The sequence below is a fragment of the Poromitra crassiceps genome (assembly GCF_964638095.1).
Source record: "Poromitra crassiceps genome assembly, chromosome: 2".
Classification (NCBI taxonomy): Eukaryota; Metazoa; Chordata; class Actinopteri; order Beryciformes; family Melamphaidae; genus Poromitra; species Poromitra crassiceps.
In genome coordinates, this window is record NC_139624.1 from 99,557,428 (window position 1) to 99,582,427 (window position 25,000).

A 25,000-nucleotide genomic window follows, 5' to 3' on the forward strand; every position below is an offset into this window, starting at 1 on the left:
CGCAGGTTCAAACCCCCGTGTTGCCTCCGGCTTGGTCGGGCGTCCATACAGGCCCAATTGGCCGTGTCTGCGGGTGGGAAGCCGGTGCCTACTAGAAACATTGCACGCTCATTTCCAGCGTGCCTTGAGCAATTGTGTGCCGCTGCACCTCTCTGCCTTATTATAGTAGTGAGATGTGTCCTGGTGGCCTGTTCAGGGGGAGAGCGGCCTGGGAGGGATAGCGTGATGCTCCCATGCGTTACGTCCTGTCGGTGAAACTCCTCACTGTCAGGTGAGGTGGCGACTTCACATGTATCGGAGGAAGCATGTGCCAGTCTCTACAACTCCTCCCACATCGGCAGAGGGGGTGGAGCAACGAGCGGGACAGCTTGGCAAGGGGAATTGGCAAAGTACAATTGGAGAGAAAACGGGGGGGGGGGGGGGGGGGGGTCTGAATTGAGTCTATTGCATCTCCTCCCACTATCCCTGTTTCTCTATTATCATCCCCACTACTTACATACTCACTACCTCCCTCTCTCCTATAGCCTCAGCTTTGTACCTCTCTCCCCATAAATCAGCAGCACCCACATATCAAAAAAAGTCCAGCAGACCAACCAACCAGAACTTTCCCCTGCTTTTTCATAAATAGCTAGCCCTTCAGCCCCACCCCGCTTTTTTCCTTTTTTTTATATTCGTAAATTATCCCATGACGACAGGATTTATTCAGCCAAGGAGCATGGACATCTTTTTTCTTTTTTTCCCCTAGTGGCAACAAAAGAATCAGGGGACTTTGTGGTCCACCTGCCCGGCGAATGATGAGGGTGGGAGGGGAAAGCACCCCCACACACCCCTCCTAAAGAGCACCAATCACAGTATTGTTGTGGCACAGTCGGCTCTTTTGAGCTGTCAGGACAGGGGAGGAGGGGGCACACAGATGAATGGCACACAGGATGAAGCCACCATTTAGCCAACCATGTGGGAACGCTCGACCAGGACTCCATAATTATGCCTAGCTCAACTTGGACAAAACTCACAGACTGAGGAGAGGAGAGAAGAGGAGAGGAGAGGAGAGGAGAGGAGAGGAGAGAGGAGGAGAGGAGAGGAGAGGAGAGGAGAGGAGAGGAGAGGAGAGGAGAGGAGAGGAGAGGAGGGGAGAGGAGAGGAGGAGGAGAGGAGAGGAGGGGAGAGGAGGAGGAGAGGAGAGGAGAGGAGAGGAGGGGAGAGGAGAGGAGAGGAGAGGAGAGGAGAGGAGAGAAGAGGAGAGGAGAGGAGAGAAGAGGAGAGGAGAGGAGGGGAGAGGAGAGGAGAGGAGAGAGGAGAGGAGAGGAGAGGAGAGGAGAGGAGAGGAGAGGAGAGGAGAGGAGAGGAGAGGAGAGGAGGAGAGGAGAGGAGAGGAGGAGAGGAGAGGAGAGGAGAGGAGAGGAGGAGAGGAGGAGAGGAGAGGAGAGGAGAGGAGAGGAGAGGAGAGGAGAGGAGAGGAGAGGAGAGGAGAGGAGAGGAGAGGAGAGGAGAGGAGAGGAGAGGAGAGGAGAGGAGAGGAGAGAGCGGGAGTGGGAGTTAAAAGAGTGTGGGGATGAGGAGAAACCATGCGGGACAGGAGTTAGTCACATGGTACAGTGGGCGGGACAGGAGTTAGTCACATGGTACAGTGGGCGGGACAGGAGTTAGTCACATGGTACAGTGGGCGGGACAGGAGTTAGTCACATGGTACAGTGGGCGGGACAGGAGAATAGAGCTGGTTAGTCACATGGTACATTGTCTTCTAGCGGTTACAGCAAGTCTCCATTATGTGATTGCTATCATCAATGATTGTGAATGTTTCAACCTCTGTGTTGAAAAACAAGTATTTTTCATGACGCCTACTACAATACCCATTACCCACAAGCCTCACCAACACCAACTCTCCACCAATCACACCAACAGCTCTTACGCTCATTCCACTGTCACACTGTCTCCACAGTGGCAGCGCCCATTTGGCAAGGAACCTGTAGTCCTTTACTAAGCAAAAGCTTGTTATGTTTCTTCAATTTCAAATTGCTAGTCTAATTTAGTTATACATTACTCACTCGTGCACGGTAAATTCTCTGATCAACTGAACGAGTGACAGTTTTGCTGCTTTGAAAGTCGGTGCCACAAATGAACGTCCAAAACATTTCCAGAACCTCGATGACGTGGTTTTTGCCACATGAATGAGCAGCTCTATAAACTCAAAGAGAACAAGTAGAAAGACAGCAAGTGAGAGTGAACAAGAAGTTTTCTTCACTGAAACTGAAGTTTTTAAATATTGAACGATGACACACCCCTGCAAAATACATGTAAAGATTGTTTCTGCAGTTTCCCCAGACACAGGTGCTGTCAACTGATCACAGCCACAGCTAAAGGCCATGCTTCTAGGTAGGCCCAGATAGAAGACATGAGCTGAACAGCCACCATGTCCGCTCCACCTGCCCCTCCTATACTTACTTTACACTTTTCACAACTTAGCGTAGCACGCTGTAGCCGCGCGGGCGCACACCACGCTGTAGCCACACGGGCGCACCACGCTGTAGCCGCGCGGGCGCACCACGCTGTAGCCGCGCGGGCGCACCACGCTGGGATCAGGGGCCGCTACCCTGCCTGACGGAGGGAAACATTTCCCTCAGAGGAGTCCGTCACTGGGGTTCCACAGCTGCTCACAATTACCTTTTGTTTGGATGGAGGCAGTGGGGCAGCCGCTACGGGGGTTAAAGTTGAGGCGAGTGTAGGGTTACACCTGATAAGAGGTTATGAGTTCTGGGGGCGACTTGGGAATGTGCCGTAATTATAACCACACAAAGAATGTGTAAGCTATCTTATGATTCCAAGAGAGCGAGATTGGGATCTAAGGGGACCTTTCTGTATAGATAAGTATCATCCCTCCCTTCTCGAGATGAATGATGGCACTACTGTCTTTTGGGGTATGCATGCACATTGCACCATGACGACTTGAGGCTTTCGCATGTCTTCTTACGTGGCTCAATCGCTTTTAGGAGATTGCTCAACAAATTTCTCAAAGGCAAACCCTTGTGCTGTTCCGAGTAGTAAATTACCTGGCTCCACATTACAAAGAGAAATCCGCAATCACGGAGCCAAATTACATCCATGCTTTTTCCACGGCGTAAAACTTTTTTCCACCCCGCTGCCCCTTTAATTAATAAAGCAACGTTGGCCATCTGGGAATGAGTAAAGAGTGAGTGTTCCCAAGATGCATCAGGATGCATTCCCTTACCCAGAGCCTCCACCCATATGGGAAGAAAGTGACAGTGCCAGCAACTGATTTAGCCTCTTTCAGGTCTCCTGATTCACACTTTGGATGATAGCATTTGACACCAGCAGAGGCAGCGGGGTGACAGATAGCTCTCGAAAGCGTGGAACACACCGGGCTGACTGCAAAGAACTAAGTGGCGACGAAGGTGGACTGTTGTTGCGTCGCCTCATGTCGGCCTTGTCGGGGCCAAAACGTTGCACTTGAACACACTGCAAAGACTATAGCCGACAGGCCAAATAGCACGTACGTTCATTTCACACCACTCTCTCACTCGCCACTTCAACAGTTTTGTATTATAGCTACTTCTGATGGAGAATATGTCTGATAAGAAGTTGGCGTTGTCGGCCCTTAGCCTGGTCAAACCAACACTAAATGGGTGAGGTGATGTCGTTACAGGCTCAATGGGCTTGAGGCCGTGTCATTTATGCGTGTCCTCTCTTCTCATGCACTGCTTCACTTAACCAGCTGACCCGAGCAGCCAATAAGGGTGGTTTCTTCCACCGATGGCCCGATGCCGATTCAACATGGAGACAACATCTATAGACCCTCCCCCTGACCCTCCATCTCCCCCAGACCTTCTTAATCTTCTCGTTGCTGCTAATGAGCACAGCTGCAACTTAGGTCATGGTGATTTCAACTCTGGTTTTGTTATGACTTTTGCCTGTTGCCCCGAGGCTTTCCACCATAAAACAAAAAGTTTGTCATCTAATAGCTATTCTTCATCCCAGCGTCTGAATGGAACTGAGAGGCTGAATGACGACAAGCTTAATGAAGTGTAAGCTCTATGTCTCTTTTAGCAGCATGTGTTGAAGACATTGCTATGTAAACATGCCAACGTTCTGCTACCAGTGATTTTTGTATAATGTGACTCACTGTGAAGCATGAGAAAAAGTAGCCCCCTTTCATTCCTGTCTTCGTGTCACTGCTCGATAAGCGTCTCCTCCCTACAGTCTCGTATATGAACGTTAAGAGAGGCGCTAAGAAAAGCTCCACAGCGCCACTCTGGTCGGAAGCTAACTCAGACGAAGGCACGGCCGCCATCTTGCCATTTTCAAAAGAATATCACTGGCACAGAATTGGGATAGAAAAGTGATTTATTAGCAGCATTGAGCTTTTAAACCTAATCAATGAAGTCATCTGCTTTGGTAGGAGCCTTTGAATTGTCTCTGCGACACTTGAATGACGAGTGTATCGACATTTTCCGCTGCTTGGGAGTTTTGGAATGATTTTTGGAATTATATTTTAAGGTGAGTAACTGCCAATACATCCACTGTTGATTACTTTTATATATTTTTGTGTGTAAACTCTAACAATCCCAGACACAAAATCTAGCCAGACGTCATAAGATTAGCTTTAGGAAAATATTGTGAGCTAAACTGCAGTAGCCTACGTAAACAACCAAAGCCAAATTATAAAATGTAGTAAAAGTATCAAAGCCTCCTAAAGAGGTGAAATCTGCATTTGTACACTCAGGCAGACCTTGGTCTAGTCATCTCTAACTCAACATAGCACATGCTAAAGAGTTAGCATGGCGCACCAGAATGAGCGATCTACCAGCAACCGCACGATTTTGGTCTCTAGTATGTTCGCATATACTGTAAGTTCAACCCAAAATAATAATGAAAACAAATACATATTTTTCCTCTTCCATTTCCTCTTCCATTTTTCCATCTAGATTGTTTTTGTGTGAGTTGCAGAGCTTTGGAGATATCAGATGTAGAGATGTCTGCCTTGCGTGAGTGTGTAGTGAGCGCAGGTGAGAGAGGTGGTGCGTACCGTTGGAGGTGGTGCTGGAGGCCACGGCCTTCTCACTGATGCGTGCTGACGAGCCTTTGGTCGCCACGATGGTCTCCACCCTCTTCTTCTTCTCAGCTGCAGAACTGGCCTGGGAATGGCTTTCCATGGCGATCGCTCATTCCTCAGCACCTCATGGAGACAGGATAACTGATGGAGAAGAAGGTGGAGAGGACGAGGTAAATACTAAAAGCACATAACAAGCAGAGATGCAGAGAATGAACTTTTCCTTCATAAAAGAGTCTCTACTAGTAACATTTAAATAAATCGGTATGGAATGATTTGTGAAATAAGTTTGAGAATGATGCCGTTTTTTTTGCTTGGTCAAAGCTAAACAATTCAATCAAAAGAATACCTCGAGAAAACAGTAGTTGAAGTCTGTGAGCCTTTCACCCCAAAAAACTTGAGAAAGACCTTGGATCCAATCCCCCCCTAGTCATGAAGGTTGGTCATGGGTTAATCCATCAGCTCACCCTGGTTTATTTTGAACACAAGTGTTCAGTCTAATGTGTTTGGATTTGCATCTGCAGTGAGATACCCAAGGCCAAGATTTAACTTGACCTTATTTCCAACTATCTCACACTAAACTTCTGACTCCCTGTCACACAAAAAAACAGCAACTCTATAAGGCAGGACACCCTGACTAGGTTTTATATCTCAGAATAGAAGTAAAGGTAGCTTGTGGATATACTGATAATCCCACTCAAGCAGTCTTTCCAGAGAGAAAGCAGAAACCTTAAGGGGATACCACAGAGAGAGAGAAACATTCACAGTCCTGAAAGAAGAAAAAAACAAGGTTTGTTTGAAGGCCCTTCTGGGAATATCATGGTGCCGGGGCAATTTTTCTTTCAAAGAATAAAGGTGGTTCAAGTTAATACTGTCTGTGGGTTTCGTAGGGGGTTCAGCCAACAGTCTAGCAGACACGCTGCTCAGTTCAGCACCTCCGAGGCCGTCTACAAACTCAACACTATCTAGGTCATGGAGGGGTCTGTCCTCAACCCTGCTTATGGAGAGACCATTGAACCAACATGGCGATACACCACAGCCACTCATTTACACAAAGTACAGGACAGCTGTGCGTTTGGTCCAATACAAGGCCTTCACTTAAGACTCCAAGTGCTCCATAATTCAGGATAATTACTGGAACTATTTAGTCTGACTAACATTTTCTGTCCAATAAAGACAGCTAATTACCTAACTATACTTTTTAATTGTCCTCCACCCTATAAACATGCATGGATACAAAGGCCAGCAGTAAAGCCGGCTGTAATGCAAACAGGGCTGCTGCTAAAACTACCAGAGAGAGAGAGAGAGAGAGAGAGAGAGAGAGAGAGAGAGAGAGAGAGAGAGAGGTGGGGGGGGGGCATTTTTACCAACTCCCCAAGGAGGGCAGGAGAGGGGGATGTGGAGAGGGGGATGTGGAGAGGGGTAAACTTCAGACAAACACAGTGTGCTTTGTTTGTTTTTTTCCAACCCCCTGAAAAACCCAAGTCTGTCATCCATTCTGACCCGACAACAACATCTGTAAGCAATTCCCGGCTTACAGAAGAAGAAGAAGAAAAAAAACACAACGCAATTACTCCCCTACCAATCAAAACAGAATTAAACAAGAGATCTTCCTCTAATCACTCCCACATGAATACATGTGTAGCCGTCATTCCGGAACCAAAGACATTTCTTCCTACTATGCACAGATTGATATCATCTCAAATCGCTGCTGCGCGTCTTTGATAGAATGAACGCCTTCATTTGTGGGGGTCTTTAGAGAGTGAGTCGGCATGTTCATCTGTAGAATACATGTCACATGTCCGTCTGCACATGCATGTGTTATGTGAGTTCCTCAGCCGGATGGGATGATCAATCATAGGTACTCAGTCATGAGAATAGCAGGTCATTGGTTCACTGTCACTGGCCTGGAAACAGAAAGTGAAGTGAGAGATTGGTCAGACCGTAGACCGCGACGTTACATATTGGTTTGTGGACTCCCGTTTTGAAGCCTCGAGTTTGGCATTTTGACCGTCGTCGCCATCTTGTTTTTGTTTTGTTTTTGCCAGAAGTGACCTATTTGAACGAGAAGAGCCACAGTGCCGCCTGCTATAGACCCTTCTCACGGGGGCCATGTTGTGTCGAGAAGCCAGGGTAAACACAGGTGCAAGCAAAACACTAATGAGGGTTTCAAACTTCCAGGATTGGAATTTGGAAACCCTCATTAGTGTTTTGCTTGCACCTGTGTTTATTCTGCCTTTTCGACACAACATGGCCCCCATGAAAAGGGTCTATTGGTCCGTGATCAGCAAGCTGTGCAATCACTGGACAGGCGACCTGTCAATCACGCCCCCAACGCATAGTCTGCTTAATTATCGTCTATTTGACTCTAAATGGGACCATACTTTACAACATCATGCTGTTTTGAAACTAGTGATTGAGACCCTAATAAACTCATTAGGAAAGTGTTTACTGAGGGAATCAATCAAGTGAATAGTAGGGTCATTTTCCCATTGACTTCTATTACAATCAGACTTCTTTCTGGGGCCGTAGACTATAAACAGGTGAGTTACAGTCGATCAAAATTCACCCCCATACAGTTATCATGAAAGGTGAAATTAACTATAGAAGCCAAAACCATTTTTTTTGGTACCAGGCTGTAAACATGTTTATTTCCGCTGTAAATTTGGGCATTTTGACATGGGGGTCTATTGGGGAATGACTCGCTTTTGGAGTCAGCCTCAAATGGCTATTCAAGGAACTGCAGTTTTTGCTTCATTTTCACCCTGGAGGTTTGCCGCTTGGAGAGAACCTGCTTTACAACTGTTAGTGAGTAGACCCGACATGCTTTATGTGTGGAGGTGGGTGCATAAAGCACATGCGTGTGTGTGTGTGTGTGTGTGTGTGTGTGTGCGTGCGTGTGTGTGTGTGTGTGTGTGTGTGTGTGTGTGTGTGTGTGTGTGTGTGTGTGTGTGTACGCGTGCGTGAGTGCGCGGGCGCGTGTGTGGGTGTGTGTCCCTCTAAAACACCCTGTCCCCCCCAGGTGAGTCAGAAGGGGCAAAGCAGAGTGAATGTGGGGGTCAGGACCGGGGGCTTGGAGAGGAGGTGAGGGAGAAAGCAGAGGCATTCCACTGGTCGGGCAAATATTCCCACCTCCCATCCGCTGGAGCGTGTGTGAGCGCTCTTTTGTGTTCCACGAGGCAGGCCACAGTTCCAAAGCAGCAATTAAAGCAGGACCTTTTCACCCATAATCCCTCTGACCTGCACGCCCACACCCAATCCTGCAGATGTTCCTTGTTGTTATTCACGTCGCAATCTTAGTTTTATTTTATTTTTCAATCAAATTAATTTAAATTTTTTTGTAGGGACGTGAACATTTTGGCTGATAGGCTACCGAAAACTGATATTAACATTGTTGTTATGGCCGAAAAACCGATATTTATCGATGTTGATGTGATCTGTATAAGAATAAGTTTCGATGGTGATCACATTTTGTACATACTGAAATACACATGTAAATACTGTGATCATTTATTTATGTCCAAAACATTTGGAAAAAATTATAGATTTACCGCATTGTTTCCTCTCAATATGAAAATGTTGGCCGATACGATATCCAATATTAACATTGCGGTTATTTTGCTACTCGGACCGATACCGATATATTAAAAAATTACTAACATCGGCCGATACTAATATGATTGCTGTCTGATACTGTGTATATCATGCATCTTTTGTCTTCAGATCGATACGTCGATACTTGGCGACAGAAAAAAAACATTACATTTTTGCTCTTACAGAAAATGTTAATCTAAGAGATTAACCCATTGATACCTGATGCAGCATTTGCGTGTATATCCCTCATTTGTGTGTGTATCCCTTTAAGACCGCGAACCGCGTGACGGGGTTCGCGGTCTTAAAGGGATACACACAAATGCTGCATCAGGTATCAATGGGTTAACACAGAGATCCTATTTTGGACAGAATGTGTCACAGTGCAGCCTACACTTCAACTGCTTAAGAGTCATGTCATTGTCAGTTGTCATTTAGCACCTTGAACCTTCGCTGGAGAGAACGAAACGAATCTACTTACTAGGGCTGCCACTAACGATTATTTTCATAATCAATTAATCTGTCGATTATTTTCTCGATTGATCGATTAGTTGTTTCGTCTATAAAATGTCAGAAAATGGTAGCAAATGACGATCAGTGTTTCCCAAAGTCCAAGATGACGCCCTCAAATGTGTTTTGTCCACAACTCAATCAGTTTACTGTCATACAGGAGTAAAGAAACCAGAAAATATTCACATTTAAGAAGCTGGAATCAGAGAATTGAGACACTTTCTCTTAAAATTGTATTCAAAACGATTAATCGATTATCAAAATAGTTGTCGATTAATTTTCTGTCGATCGACTGATCGATTAATCATGGCAGCTCTATTACTTACATGCAGAAATCTAAATGTTTGCATGAGACAGCACATAAATAACCATCTGCCTTATAGACCTTGTCTCACTGTTTCTCACATCGGCCTGGCATTTACAAGCTCAGAACCCCACAAAAAAACGATGCATCGGTTGCTGGTTTTCCCCAAAATAGATGTTCATTTCATATTAATGTATATTCCTTGAAATGGCCGTCCTGCACCCAATTAGAGCAGAGAGAAAGAGTGTGTCTTTATTTGGGCCCAACTGTAATCCTTCCACACAGAAAGGGAGGCGATTAAACAGGTTTAAAATACCACAATTCAGACTGTTCCTGAGAAAAAAAAGGGGGGAAATCGTATTTTATAAGCACATTAAGCAAATCAATTTAACATAAATTATACGCTTTGGTGACAAAGGCACGGAGTTGAAAGTCATGTGCAAATTGTACACATCAAAGTCAAACACTAAAATAAACTTTTGCCTTTGATAGGGGAAAATGGTGTTGTTTTTTCTCCACGCGAGGTTAAACAAGCTAAAACTACTGACTCTGAATAAACACTGCTAACGGTATCAAAAAATCGCTACCTATTGTTATTCAAATGCTAGTCCTTGCAAGCCTAATTTTGTGAAAGTGCTGAAGGTGTACCTCTAATCCCACTGCATTCTACCATCAAGAACACACATGCACACATGCATGACACACACGCACACACACACACACACACACACACACACACACACACAGAAACCGGGGGGAGATTTCTCTATAAACTCTTGAAGTGTCTTCTTAGATTTGGCGACCCCCCCTCACCGAGGGGTACTGTATTTGTGTTCATTTCATTAGGGGGACTGTTCAGTGCCGAGGGCCCCCTGAGGGGGGAGACTGGCAGCGCCACAGCATTCATCATCATTACATCAGCGACCACCGAGATCCGCTATCTCAGCCTTATCAACGCTGCACAAACACACCGCGGCACCGCCAGTTAGAGGGGAGGGAGAGATGGGAGATGGAGACGATTGAGGGAGATTGTGAGCAAAAGTGGGATAAGAAGATAGGCAGGGGAGAGAAAAATGAATGAAGTGTGTGTGTGTGTGTGTGTGTGTGTGTGTGTGTGTGTGTGTGCATGCTTATGCGCCTCAGTGTGCCCCTGCATGCCTGCACGTGTTTTCCTGTGTGTACTGTGTGTGTGTGTGTGTGTGTGTGTGTGTGTGTGTGTGTGCGCATGCATGCGTGCGTGCGTGTGTGCGCGCACGCACGTGGGTGCGTGTGTGTTTTCGCAGCTATGCCAACAACATTAAGCGCTCCTGCACAGCTGGAATAACTAAAACACTGAGGGCGAAGTGGGAGGAGGGGTCTAGGCCCCTCAGTGGGAGGAGGGGTCTAGGCCCCTCAGTGGGAGGAGGGGTCTGTGGGAGGAGGGGTCTAGGCCCCTCAGCCAGATTAGCTGAATCTAGCAATAAAACAGAATGCGCTGGCGACTGCATGTGTTTGCATTGGATAAGGTCAGTGAGGACTGAGGAGAGTTGGCCCCGTACAGAGACAGCGGAGGTGCGCCCCTGTGAGGTAGTGGGTTCAAAATCCCACTGGGGAGATGTTCCCAAACTCAATGGCTCTCTGGGAAAACCACACATACTTAGGTTTCCATGCTGTGTTCAACAGTGCACTTATGGCTTGCCCTCGGCCCTGGGAGGGGATGGGGAGGTGGGGGGGAGATTGGGGATTTGGTGGCGGCGGCTCCCATTCACCAGTAAAACTTAACATTGTGCCCAGATGGCACTAAGTCTGGCCTACAGCTGATGGGGACCAGCCCCTCAAGTAAGGGCCGTTTAGCAGGAATTAGTCACACCCGGCCACACACACACATGCACATGCACGCGCACACACACACACACACGCACACACACATACACATGCACATGCACGCGCACACACACACACACACACACACACACACACACGCGCACACACACACACACACACATGCACACACACACATACACACACACACACACACACACACACACACACACACACACATCTCAAATCCCACACATGCACATGCCAACTGGTTTAGTGCTAGCCCTTCTCACCCTTTTGTGTACTGTGACATGGTTGAGCTATTCAGACTGTTAGTCATTTACATGTTTACATGATTCGACCACACTGGGCGACGCCCACTTTAACATGTTTTGCAGCTAGACGGTGGAACCTAAATTGGATACTTAATGGTTTATTTATTGGAAAGGTACAATCACGTGGTAAAACTAATGCATCAATTTTCTGCTTTATGTATTTAAGTTCATATAAGACCTACCTGTCTTCAACTTCTTCCTCACAGCAGAGGAAGCCTTACGTCCTCCAACCATCTGGGGTGCTATAGTGCAGTGGTTCTCAACGTGGGGTCCGGGGACCACCAGGGGGTCATTGAGGGGGCTCCAGGGGAGTCCCTATCAAATTGATGAATTCTTAAACTTCACCATTATTTCATTTACAAGAAGTTAGCACAATTAGAGAATGTACCGACTACCGACAATACAGATAGTCATGGAATTCTGGACAAAATCATATCTGACACTAAAAAATATTTGCTGATTTGGGTGCAAGAGACAATATCTCCTCAAATAGGGGGGTCCGTGACCCTAATGTGGACTAAATGAGTGGTCCCTGGTATGAAAAGGGTTGAGAATCAGTGCTATATAGCGAATGTGCCACACTCAGGAAAGCCTGTGCAAACGAGGGGTGTTTTGATGTTTTTGTCAAGGACAAACATTGCAACAACGCGGCCCATCGGTGACTTTCAGCGGCGCTAATCAGATTAGCGTGGCGTGCGTGGCGCTCTCTCAGACCGCTCCACTCGAGATGCTTTGGAGGGCTGGTGAGGGGAAACAGCATGAGCCCAGTGCATCTTACATTCCTGGGTAACAAACCCACACGATGTAATCGTAACGCTTACACGACGCCTCTTTTGCGCTCGCTACGCAGCAGATAAGGGCTAAATAAAGCACGTGCCACAATGCGTTTTCCCCACAGCGCTCCGCTTATTAGCTTGTTTATTTATATATTTTCCACGTTGTGTTTGTTTGTGGGCCACTTGTGTCAGGGTGAGGGGGGGGGGCTTTGAGGCCTGAGACAATGGATACTGCAGGCAGCTTTGTTGCGGCGCTGGCCCGGTTATGCGGTGTTGGTTTCCCTTTTGCTCTGCGCTCCTTTCAGTTTCCTCACCATGCTACAGAGTACAGTCTTTGTTTGATCGGACACGTTTTCCACTCCTCGAGAAGAAGCCTTCGAGGAAAAGATGCTCGTTCAGCCATTTACCCGAAGCCAAAGCAAACAATGCAACCTATTGCTTCAGCAAAATACTATGAAGGACATTGGGTTAAAAAAAAAAGATCTCGCAAAAGTTCTAAAAGTTTGCTGCCTTGAACTTCCCAAGATCAAGTCTAGCTGGACAGAAGTGTACTTTTACCACCATGACTTAGAAATAAAAATCACAACTGATCACTTTTCCCACCTGCCCATTGCCTTGTTTGATTTGTTTTTTTCTGCCTTTTCTCCCTAATTGTACTTGGCTAATTTAGGCTGTCCCGGTCCAATCTGGGAGGAGTTGTCAATTAGCGCACGCTTCCTCTGATACATGTGCAGTCGCCAGCTGCTTCTTTTTCACCTGACAGCGAGGAGTTTCACCGGCAGGACGTAACGCGTGGGAGGATCATGCTATTCCCCCCCAATTCCCTCCCCCCACAAACAGGCCAACCAGAGGAGGCACTAGTGCAGCGACCAGGACACATAACCATAATCCAGCTTCCCACCCGCAGACACGGCCAATTCTGCCTGTATAGACGCGCGAGCAAGCCAGGGTAACACGGGGGCTCGAACCTGCGACCCTCGTGTTGGTAGGCAGGGAATCTACCCCTCTGCACTACCCAGACCCAGACACACATTGCCTTGTTTTCTGTCCACACAGCTACTTCGTCAGTTTCCCATCAAAAATCAATGCCTGTTGCAGCATTCACTACATTTAACTAAGACTTCCACTGAAGTAGCCCCTGCCTGCACATGGCACATGGCACACAGGAGAGCGAGGTCTGTATCCTGTCAGAGGGCCTCTCATCTCCACTGGAAACAGTGTGTGTGCTTGTAGAGGCAAGTCTTCAGAAGGCACGCCGCGTGATGCCGCAACCAACCACAACAACAATCCTTCGCCGCACTCTCACAGCGAAAGAGCGCCTTTTCGCCGCGTGTCACGCTGTTTCTGAGCGTACTTCCTATGTATGCGAGCGTGTGTGTGAACATGGCACGGGGGAAGAGAGAGAGAGGGGGCCTCTGTCGACTGTGCTTGGGAGTGTTGCCTTGCTTGCGTGAGAGCAGATACAGGAGTGGATGTGCCAGGTGCTCCGCGCCGCGCCTTTTCAGACTGATGCAAGTGCGTTTCACTATGTGCACAACACAAATAAGAGAGGGGACCCCAAGGGAGGGGATGAGTGGAGGACGAGGCATTCCTTTGCTGATGAAAACACACACACACACACACACACACATATCACACCTCTCTCTCTCTCTCTCTCTCCCTCTTCCTCACACGTGCACATCCACAGTGCACTCAGAGGGGGATCAAGCAGAAAGATGGTCGTGTATGTGTGTGTGTGTGTGTGTGTGTGTGTGTGTGTGTGTGTGTGTGTGTGTGTGTGTGTGTGTGTGTGTGTGGTGGCGGCGGCACGTTTGGCTTTGACAGGAGGTCTCCACACTTAGCCCAGGGGACGGAAGGATACACAATATTTTTTAACCTGCAAGTTAGCATCGCCCTGGATTCCCTCATCTCAAAGTCAACGGTTTTTTGAATGGGGTTTTGGTTAGGTGCCTGAAATGTGCTTAAGAAGGTTATGATACTTAGAGGTTTTGCTCGGAAATGAACACCACTTTTATGATTTTTGACATGTAAGTGTGATCGCCAGAAGACGCTTCAGAAATCATAAAAGTGGTGTTAATTTGTGAAGCTTATCTTGCCGAAACAAAACTTCTAAGTAGCATAAACCTTTTTGTTGACCACTACAGACCTTATTTCAGGCACCTAACCAAAAACCCATAATAAAAAAAAAAACCTGACTTGGAGATGAGGGAACCCATGCTGCTGACCATGGATGTATTAAAAGAACTGGATATATGAGGGAACCCATGCTGCTGACCATGGATGTATTCAAAGAACTGGATAGATGAGGGAACCCATGCTGACCATGGATGTATTCAAAGAACTGGATAGGGGACGTGCCACGCCCACCCATGCATTCGGACGGAGGCTGCTCATTGGCGCATGAAGCCATCATGGGGGGTTTTTCTTCCTGGTTTTACTTCCTGACCATGCGGCCCAAGGCGAAGTGCGCATGTGTGCCATGACGTGTTCCATGACGTCGCCCACCCCTCAACACCCATGGATTGTATTACAAGAAGAAAATACCCCCGTATACGGCTCTTAGTGGCTTCTGAAGAAAAAATGCCCCATAAAAAATTTGTTGATAATTAAAAGAGTCGTTTTATACTTTGAGTGACACCCGGAAAAAATTCCCCTGGGTTTAACAGCTGCCGCGGTCCCCATGCAAGTGGATGGGAATTTTCCTTTCTGGGCTGCATGGCGTCACGTGACTTGCAATACAGAGCTTCGCCACCATGTTCAAATGGCTTCACAGCCCAGTGCTATTCCTGGGGGCTTGATCCTGACGCATTTGTGGGTTTTAGGCACTCGATAGTCTACTGAGGTAACTGAACTAACTGAGAGCCATCCAGAAAGAGAGCTACTGGTCACAGAGGCATCATGACACACTGCCCAATCCACCCCTCAGGTTTCAAGTTCCTTTTCTTTTTCTTTTAGTTTTCCCCTTTCCTTATTTTCCCTGCTCTCTCCCACTCCTCTCTCTCTCTCTCTCTTTCTGTCTTTCTCCCTCCTCTCTCCCACTCCTCCCTCTCTCTCTCTCTCTCTCTCTCTTTCTGTCTTTCTCCCTCCTCTCTCCCACTCCTCCCTCTCTCTCTCTCTTTCTGTCTTTCTCCCTCCTCTCTCCCACTCCTCCCTCTCTCTCTCTCTTTCTGTCTTTCTCCCTCCTCTCTCCCACTCCTCCCTCTCTCTCTCTCTCTCTCTTTCTGTCTTTCTCCCTCCTCTCTCCCACTCCTCTCTCTCTCTCTCTCTCTTTCTGTCTTTCTCCCTGCTCTCTCCCACTCCTCTCTCTCTCTCTCTCTCTTTCTGTCTTTCTCCCTCCTCTCTCCCACTCCTCCCTCTCTCTCTCTCTCTCTTTCTGTCTTTCTCCCTCCTCTCTCCCACTCCTCCCTCTCTCTCTCTCTCTCTCTCTTTCTGTCTTTCTCCCTCCTCTCTCCCACTCCTCCCTCTCTCTCTCTCTCTCTCTCTTTCTGTCTTTCTCCCTCCTCTCTCCCACTCCTCCCTCTCTCTCTCTCTCTCTCTCTTTCTCCCTCCTCTCTCCTTCTCTCCATTCCTCTGTGTCATTGGGATAAGTGCTGGAGCGCAGTGAGTCAGTGCCGCTATGTGATTAATGGCGGGCGCTGGCGTCTCCGGGGCCGAATGCTAACAACAGCCAGGGGGCAGCGCGATAATGCACAATAATAAAGCCAGCAGACAATCAGCCAGGCAAAGCAAGGCCTATTAGCCGGCCCCATCAGGACGGCTAAGTGAGAAATTAGCCCTTCCCAAGCTCCGCCACAATTCATCAAGTGTTGCCCCTGAATCCCCCCTCAACAAGTCATCATGTTGACTTCAAGACGGCCCTCGATGCCCCAGTGGCCAGCTTTATTGGCTCTTATTAATTCTCGCCCGGGCCCTCGCGGCCCTGCCATTTAAACTGTATTAAAGCGGGGAAAATTGGGCGAGATGAAGTTGTCTTGGTGTTTGGCTCCAGCGTGATAAAGCCGGACCTAAACAGATGAAGTTGTCTTGGTGTTTGGCTCCCGTGTGATAAAGCCGGACCTAAACAGATGAAGTTGTCTTGGTGTTTGACTCCCGTGTGATAAAGCCGGACCTAAACAGATGAAGTTGTCTTGGTGTTTGACTCCCGCGTGATAAAGCCGGACCTAAACAGATGAAGTTGTCTTGGTGTTTGGCTCCCGTGTGATAAAGCCGGACCTAAACAGATGAAGTTGTCTTGGTGTTTGACTCCCGCGTGATAAAGCCGGACCTAAACAGATGAAGTTGTCTTGGTGTTTGGCTCCCGTGTGATAAAGCCGGACCTAAACAGATGAAGTTGTCTTGGTGTTTGACTCCAGTGTGATAAAGCCAGACCTAAACAGATGAAGTTGTCTTGGTGTTTGACTCCCGCGTGATAAAGCCGGACCTAAACAGATGAAGTTGTCTTGGTGTTTGGCTCCCGTGTGATAAAGCCGGACCGAAACAGATGAAGTTGTCTTGGTGTTTGACTCCCGTGTGATAAAGCCGGACCTAAACAGATGAAGTTGTCTTGGTGTTTGACTCCCGTGTGATAAAGCCGGACCTAAACAGATGAAGGTGTCTTGGTGTTTGGCTCCCGCGTGATAAAGCCGGACCTAAACAGATGAAGTTGTCTTGGTGTTTGGCTCCCGTGTGATAAAGCTGGACCTAAACAGATGAAGGTGTCTTGGTGTTTGACTCCCGTGTGATAAAGCCAGACCTAAACAGATGAAGTTGTCTTGGTGTTTGACTCCCGTGTGATAAAGCCGGACCTAAACAGATGAAGGTGTCTTGGTGTTTGGCTCCAGCGTGATAAAGCCGGACCTAAACAGATGAAGTTGTCTTGGTGTTTGGCTCCCGTGTGATAAAGCCAGACCTAAACAGATGAAGGTGTCTTGGTGTTTGGCTCCCGTGTGATAAAGCCAGACCTAAACAGATGAAGGTGTCTTGGTGTTTGACTCCCGTGTGATAAAGCTGGACCTAAACAGATGAAGGTGTCTTGGTGTTTGACTCCTGTGTGATAAAGCCGGACCTAAACAGATGAAGGTGTCTTGGTGTTTGGCTCCCGTGTGATAAAGCCAGACCTAAACAGATGAAGTTGTCTTGGTGTTTGACTCCTGTGTGATAAAGCCAGACCTAAACAGATGAAGGTGTCTTGGTGTTTGGCTCCTGTGTGATAAAGCCAGACCTAAACAGATGAAGGTGTCTTGGTGTTTGGCTCCTGTGTGATAAAGCCAGACCTAAACAGATGAAGTTGTCTTGGTGTTTGACTCCTGTGTGATAAAGCCAGACCTAAACAGATGAAGGTGTCTTGGTGTTTGACTCCTGTGTGATAAAGCTGGACCTAAACAGATGAAGTTGTCTTGGTGTTTGACTCCCGTGTGATAAAGCCGGACCTAAACAGATGAAGTTGTCTTGGTGTTTGACTCCCGCGTGATAAAGCCGGACCTAAACAGATGAAGTTGTCTTGGTGTTTGACTCCAGTGTGATAAAGCCAGACCTAAACAGATGAAGTTGTCTTCGTGTTTGACTCCCACGTGATAAAGCCGGACCTAAACAGATGAAGTTGTCTTGGTGTTTGACTCCCGTGTGATAAAGCCGGACCTAAACAGATGAAGGTGTCTTGGTGTTTGGCTCCAGCGTGATAAAGCCAGACCTAAACAGATGAAGTTGTCTTGGTGTTTGACTCCCGTGTGATAAAGCCAGACCTAAACAGATGAAGGTGTCTTGGTGTTTGGCTCCAGCGTGATAAAGCAGGACCTAAACAGATGAAGTTGTCTTGGTGTTTGGCTCCAGCGTGATAAAGCCGGACCTAAACAGATGAAGGTGTCTTGGTGTTTGACTCCCGCGTGATAAAGCCAGACCTAAACAGATGAAGGTGTCTTGGTGTTTGGCTCCCGCGTGATAAAGCAGGACCTAAACAGATGAAGTTGTCTTGGTGTTTGGCTCCAGCGTGATAAAGCCGGACCTAAACAGATGAAGTTGTCTTGGTGTTTGGCTCCAGCGTGATAAAGCCGGACCTAAACAGATGAAGTTGTCTTGGTGTTTGACTCCCGTGTGATAAAGCCGGACCTAAACAGATGAAGTTGTCTTGGTGTTTGACTCCTGCGTGATAAAGCCAGACCTAAACAGATGAAGGTGTCTTGGTGTTTGGCTCCAGCGTGATAAAGCCAGACCTAAACAGATGAAGGTGTCTTGGTGTTTGGCTCCAGCGTGATAAAGCCGGACCTAAACAGATGAAGTTGTCTTGGTGTTTGGCTCCAGCGTGATAAAGCCGGACCTAAACAGATGAAGTTGTCTTGGTGTTTGGCTCCCGTGTGATAAAGCCAGACCTAAACAGATGAAGGTGTCTTGGTGTTTGACTCCTGCGTGATAAAGCCAGACCTAAACAGATGAAGGTGTCTTGGTGTTTGGCTCCAGCGTGATAAAGCCAGACCTAAACAGATGAAGGTGTCTTGGTGTTTGGCTCCAGCGTGATAAAGCCGGACCTAAAATGAGGGAGATGGCAAAAAAAGGCGAGAAAAAAAAGGGGGGGGGGGCAGCCAAATAAATAGGGGTGTAAAGGAATGTCGAATGAAGCTGTCCTCAAATGTGTTGCCGTCGCTGAAAGGAATGCAGAGAGAGAGGGAGAGAGAGAGAGAGAGAGAGAGAGAGAGGGGGTAATGGAAGCAGAGAGAGAGAGAGAGAGAGAGAGAGAGAGGAGAGAGAGAGAGAGAGAGAGAGAGAGAGGGTAATGGAAGCGAAAATGGAGGAATGGCGTTCGCTTTAATGCTACACTTCCTGTGTGGATGGGAGGGAATCCAAAGGGCTAACATCGGGTCATACATTCCACAGATGCAGAAACTGATGATTCTTTCCATTCTTCTTGTCTTTTCATCAGGCAGACCCACAGAGGCTGAGAAATGCCTTTAAACAAGGTCATCCCACCGGCTCTCCAACTGTCATTTTAACATGTCGCTGACGGACAGGAGAACAACAGTAACCAGGGAGGGAGTTTGGGGCAGATGAGTACACTTACACAAAGTACACTTAATGAGGCGGCGAAGTTGGTCTTCCACCAACACCGCAATGAATCACTCTTATAAAAACCTATGACCAAATAGCCCCATTTTGATCCAAAATGCTAAATGCTTTTGCAGCTTGACAATTGCCCATTATTCAGAGCTGTGTAGTCTTTCTTTGTTTTGTTTGTTTCAAAGTTCCCCTTCTCTCTTAGTTGTATAGCAGTAGCTTTCATATCACTTCAACTAGAGATGCACCATGATATCGGCACGTCATCGGTATCGGCCGATAGCGGCTTTAAAATGAAATATCGCATCGGTCCGAAACAAACATGTCTGCCGATACGACAGGCCGGTAAGATTACACTCGATACTGGACTAAATGCTGAAAATTAAATACTTAAAACTAAATACTTAAAGTTTTGTTTGAAATAAAATACTTGAAAGTAAATGAAAATACATAAAAACAATAAGGCATGTTTTACATAACTTAAGTTGAAGTAGTTTTCTTATTTTGCCCAGTGAATGTGTACATTTTGAAAAGCATTGTATTTATGTGTGCATCTGCCAGTGGGCCATCACGATAAGAGCGAGGCATCATAATGTGTTCATTCCACTACAGGAGAAGACTTGGTGCTCTCTGAAATGAGGTGGAAAGAAATGTGCACATATAACGTAATCTGCATTGGCAATCGGCCAAAAGAGTTGGAAAATATCTGCATATCGGCAAAAAAAAATCCAATATTGTGCATCCCTAATTCGGGGGCTGTGTAGTTTTTCTTTTCTTTTCTTTTTCTTTTCAAAGTTCCCTTCTCTCTTAGTTGTATAAGTAGTTGTGCTTTCATATCACTCCAAATAATGAATAGTGAGAAATGGACTGGCCGGCCCTGGTGGAAGTCTCTAAGCACGTCTGTGTTGTGTGGGCTTGGCGGAGGCGGTGGATGCAGGTGAGAGTGTGTTCTATAGAGTATGGAGGATACGGCTGAGGAGGTGTGAGATCAAAGCCAGCTGAAGCTCAGAGGGAGTCCCGCCACACTTCCAGCTCCCTGACGGCGGGGAGACAACTCTCTCCCTTCACTCCTCCGAGACAAGTCGTCTCAGAGGAGTTAGCGGCACTGCCAAGCCTGCATCCCACCTACAGGCACCACTCCTACACAAACACACACACACAAACACACACACACACACACACACACACACACACACACACACACGCTATTGCCCAACATAAACCAATGCATCAAAAACACACCGCTGAATATTTTGGATTCTGAAAGGTTGTCTTCAGTGATTGTGAGGCAAAAGCAACTCTCAGCCCAGAGAGAAAGACTTCCGCGCGCGCTCACACCAGGCAAATACCAAGCGATATATCAGCGTCTAATGCTGGAAACAGACACCGTAAACCTCCCAGTGCTGCCAAAGTGTTTCCACGAAAACTTCCCATAAACTCCAAAGGACACGGAGTCACAAAATGGCCCCCCGAAAAAGCGGGGGGGGGGGGGGGGGGGGGGGGAGCAAGGCTGCTATTAGACGGGCAGCCCCCTCGGGCCTGCCGACTCGCTCGTTCGGGAAGCCAAACATCTGGGTGTGTTTACGCGTTTCAGCTGTTTGCAGCCGTGCCTCGAATCAATCTGGAGGCAGTACCGCCATCGCTTAGGACAGCTCCTAAACAAACACGCTCCGACGCTTGCCGCGGCTTGCTTGCTCGCTCACTCACTCACCCCGGCGCGCCAAGAAGGCATCTCGAAAAGCGGGGGCCCCGGCGCGAGCAGCAAACGCTGGCACATCCATTTGCGAGGGGGAGAGGCCTTAATTGGAGCGTTCGACGGGTGCCTGGGGTTAATTGGGAAGCATGGAGAGCAGCTGGCTCCACGGTGGAGGTTGAGACAGACATAATAAGTTCACCCTTTGCAGGAGAGACAGTTAGTGATGAATCAGATCAGAGAAACAGTGTAGTGTAATCATCTCCCCATCTCTCTCTCTCTCTCTCTCTCTCCTCTGACAAGCAGAGACAACCTGGCTCCCAGCTACACAATCTGGCACCTATCACACACAGCACTGGCGCTCACAGGGAAGAGATCTCCCCGTGCGCACACACACGCACACCTATACACACAAACACACGCGCGCGCGCGCGCGCACACGCGGGTATGCAGGCGAACCCACATTCATTCAGCTAATAACTCACACGCAATGATTCTTACCTCCCGGACATGGAACCTAGTTTATCAGTTTGCTGGTCGATGTATGTAAATCTCTCCAACAATGTGTGTACTAATGGCTTATTACCCTGTGTTAGCTGGTTTGCATTGATCTCTATGCCAGGGGGAGATGGGGAAACTAGAGCAGTTCTCTGCTCATATGTAGCAAGCAGGGACTATAATCACATCGCAGCTTGTTTCAATAAAGGCGACATTAACATAAACCATCTCAAACACACTAAACCCTTCACCCCCGCTCAGTCCATGCAAAAAAAAAAAAAACGACAGGGTAATCAGGCCCATATGGGACGGTCGCTATAACTTTGTGCCTCTCTGAAGTCTACAGATCGCGCCGTCTGTCACCGCAACTCTTCGCAGATTTTCAGAATATTATTAAGTTATTTTTCCTCAGGAGCCGAATCTTTAGCCCAAAACAGATATCATACAGTCTCTCTGGAAGCCAGTGGTTGTGAAAGGTTTATAGATATGAAACACTGCAGTCAAATTGGTGGTGCTGGGCGGGGGCTGCGGGAGCATTTGGGGGGCTGAAGGTAGCCCAGGTAGAGTCATAGGCAGTAATGGGAGGAGACAGGGAGTTAGAGCGCCACACAAAAGCCTGGCTTTATAAATAATTCCAAAAGCTAACAGGATCCCTTGTATGTGCGAATCTGTGAAATACATTCACACATGAATGCACACACACGCACACACACACACATACACACACGCACACACACAGACACACCCACACACACACGCATGCACACACCCTAAGATTTTCCCCTCTACCCCTCACGCCCCCCCCCCCCTCCCCACCGGGGGGAATAGGTTATTCACTGTGCTCCGCTGGGGCTCGTGGGTTTGAGTCCGACCCGCCTGGATCGGTAAATTTGGGTAAAAAGCTTTCTTGCATAGATGATGCAAAAGATAGAGAAAACAGGCCGTGCACACACACACAAAACAGAATTGCCCATTTTACAAGAAACACACACACACACACACACACACACACACAGACACACACACACAGTCACACACACACACACACACACACACTCATAATGCAGGGCAGCAAAGCACACCGGAGACCTGTCTTGTAAATCTCTTTGTGAAAGCAGCTTTGGGGGGGGGTAGACAGGGGCTTACACACTGAGCCCTGAGGTAGAGCTATAGACTCCACTCCCCCCATACTCTTCCTCCCTCTCCCACACACATGCTATCTTGTTCTCTCTCTTCCTCAACTTCCACCTATCCCACATTCTTTCATTCATTCTTCCTCTCCTCTCCTGTCCCCTCTCCCCAGCCCTCTGTCCTAATGCGGGCTCCTCTCCTGTCCCCTCTCCCCAGCCCTCTGTCCTAATGCGGGCTCCTCTCCTGTCCCCTCTCTCCAGCCCTCTGTCCTAATGCGGGCTCCTCTCCTGTCCCCTCTCCCCAGCCCTCTGTCCTAATGCGGGCTCCTCTCCTGTCCCCTCTCCCCAGCTCTCTGTCCTAGTGCGGGCTTCTCTCCTGTCCCCTCTCTCCAGCCCTCTGTCCTAGTGCGGGCTCCTCTCCTGTCCCCTCTCTCCAGCCCTCTGTCCTAATGCGGGCTCCTCTCCTGTCCCCTCTCTCCAGCCCTCTGTCCTAGTACGGGCTTCTCTCCTGTCCCCTCTCCCCAGCCCTCTGTCCTAATGCGGGCTCCTCTCCTGTCCCCTCTCCCCAGCTCTCTGTCCTAGTGCGGGCTTCTCTCCTGTCCCCTCTCTCCAGCCCTCTGTCCTAGTGCGGGCTCCTCTCCTGTCCCCTCTCTCCAGCCCTCTGTCCTAATGCGGGCTCCTCTCCTGTCCCCTCTCTCCAGCCCTCTGTCCTAGTGCGGGCTTCTCTCCTGTCCCCTCTCTCCAGCCCTCTGTCCTAGTGCGGGCTTCTCTCCTGTCCCCTCTCTCCAGCCCTCTGTCCTAGTGCGGGCTTCTCTCCTGTCCCCTCTCTCCAGCCCTCTGTCCTAGTGCGGGCTTCTCTCCTGTCCCCTCTCCCCAGCCCTCTGTCCTAGTGCGGGCTTCTCTCCTGTCCCCTCTCTCCAGCCCTCTGTCCTAGTGCGGGCTTCTCTCCTGTCCCCTCTCTCCAGCCCTCTGTCCTAGTGCGGGTTTCTCTCCTGTCCCCTCTCTCCAGCCCTCTGTCCTAGTGCGGGCTTCTCTCCTGTCCCCTCTCTCCAGCCCTCTGTCCTAGTGCGGGCTTCTCTCCTGTCCCCTCTCCCCAGCCCTCTGTCCTAGTGCGGGCTTCTCTCCTGTCCCCTCTCTCCAGCCCTCTGTCCTAGTGCGGGCTTCTCTCCTGTCCCCTCTCTCCAGCCCTCTGTCCTAGTGCGGGCTTCTCTCCTGTCCCCTCTCTCCAGCCCTCTGTCCAGCAGGGGCTTCTCTCCTGTCCCCTCTCCCCAGCCCTCTGTCCTAGTGCGGGCTTCTCTCCTGTCCCCTCTCTCCAGCCCTCTGTCCTAGTGTGGGCTTCTCTCCTGTCCCCTCTCTCCAGCCATCTGTCCTAGTGCGGGCTTCTCTCCTGTCCCCTCTCTCCAGCCCTCTGTCTAGTGCGGGCTTCTCTCCTGTCCCCTCTCTCCAGCCCTCTGTCCTAGTGCGGGCTTCTCTCCTGTCCCCTCTCCAGCCCTCTGTCCTAGTGCGGGCTTCTCTCCTGTCCCCTCTCTCCAGCCCTCTGTCCTAGTGCGGGCTTCTCTCCTGTCCCCTCTCCCCAGCCCTCTGTCCTAGTGCGGGCTTCTCTCCTGTCCCCTCTCTCCAGCCCTCTGTCCTAGTGCGGGCTTCTCTCCTGTCCCCTCTCTCCAGCCCTCTGTCCTAGTGCGGGCTTCTCTCCTGTCCCCTCTCCCCAACCCTCTGTCCTAGTGCGGGCTTCTCTCCTGTCCCCTCTCCCCAACCCTCTGTCCCAGCAGGGGCTTCTCTCCTGTCCCCTCTCCCCAGCCCTCTGTCCTAGTGCGGGCTTCTCTCCTGTCCCCTCTCTCCAGCCCTCTGTCCCAGCAGGGGCTTCTCTCCTGTCCCCTCTCCAGCCCTCTGTCCTAGTGCGGGCTTCTCTCCTGTCCCCTCTCCAGCCCTCTGTCCTAGTGCGGGCTTCTCTCCTGTCCCCTCTCCCCAGCCCTCTGTCCCAGCAGGGGCTTCTCTCCTGTCCCCTCTCTCCAGCCCGCTGTCCCAGCAGAGGCTTCTCTCCTGTCCCCTCTCTCCAGCCCTCTGTCCTAGTGCGGGCTTCTCTCCTGTCCCCTCTGTCCCAGCAGGGGCTTCTCTCCTGTCCCCTCTCTCCAGCCCTCTGTCCTAGTGCGGGCTTCTCTCCTGTCCCCTCTCTCCAGCCCTCTGTCCTAGTGCGGGCTTCTCTCCTGTCCCCTCTCTCCAGCCCTCTGTCCTAGTGCGGGCTTCTCTCCTGTCCCTCTCTCCAGCCCTCTGTCCT

General features: G+C 49.0%; 1 protein-coding gene across 1 annotated transcript in view; it reads right to left on the reverse strand.

Moving 5' to 3' along the window:
• Positions 1–25,000, reverse strand: part of gli3 (GLI family zinc finger 3) — a 180,169-nt gene that overhangs the window by 146,869 nt on the left and 8,300 nt on the right. The window contains exon 2 of the mRNA XM_083632157.1: positions 5,042–5,209. Coding sequence (XP_083488283.1) covers positions 5,042–5,168 — 127 coding nt within the window. The 5' untranslated portion in view covers positions 5,169–5,209. The remainder of the gene's footprint in view (positions 1–5,041; positions 5,210–25,000) is intronic.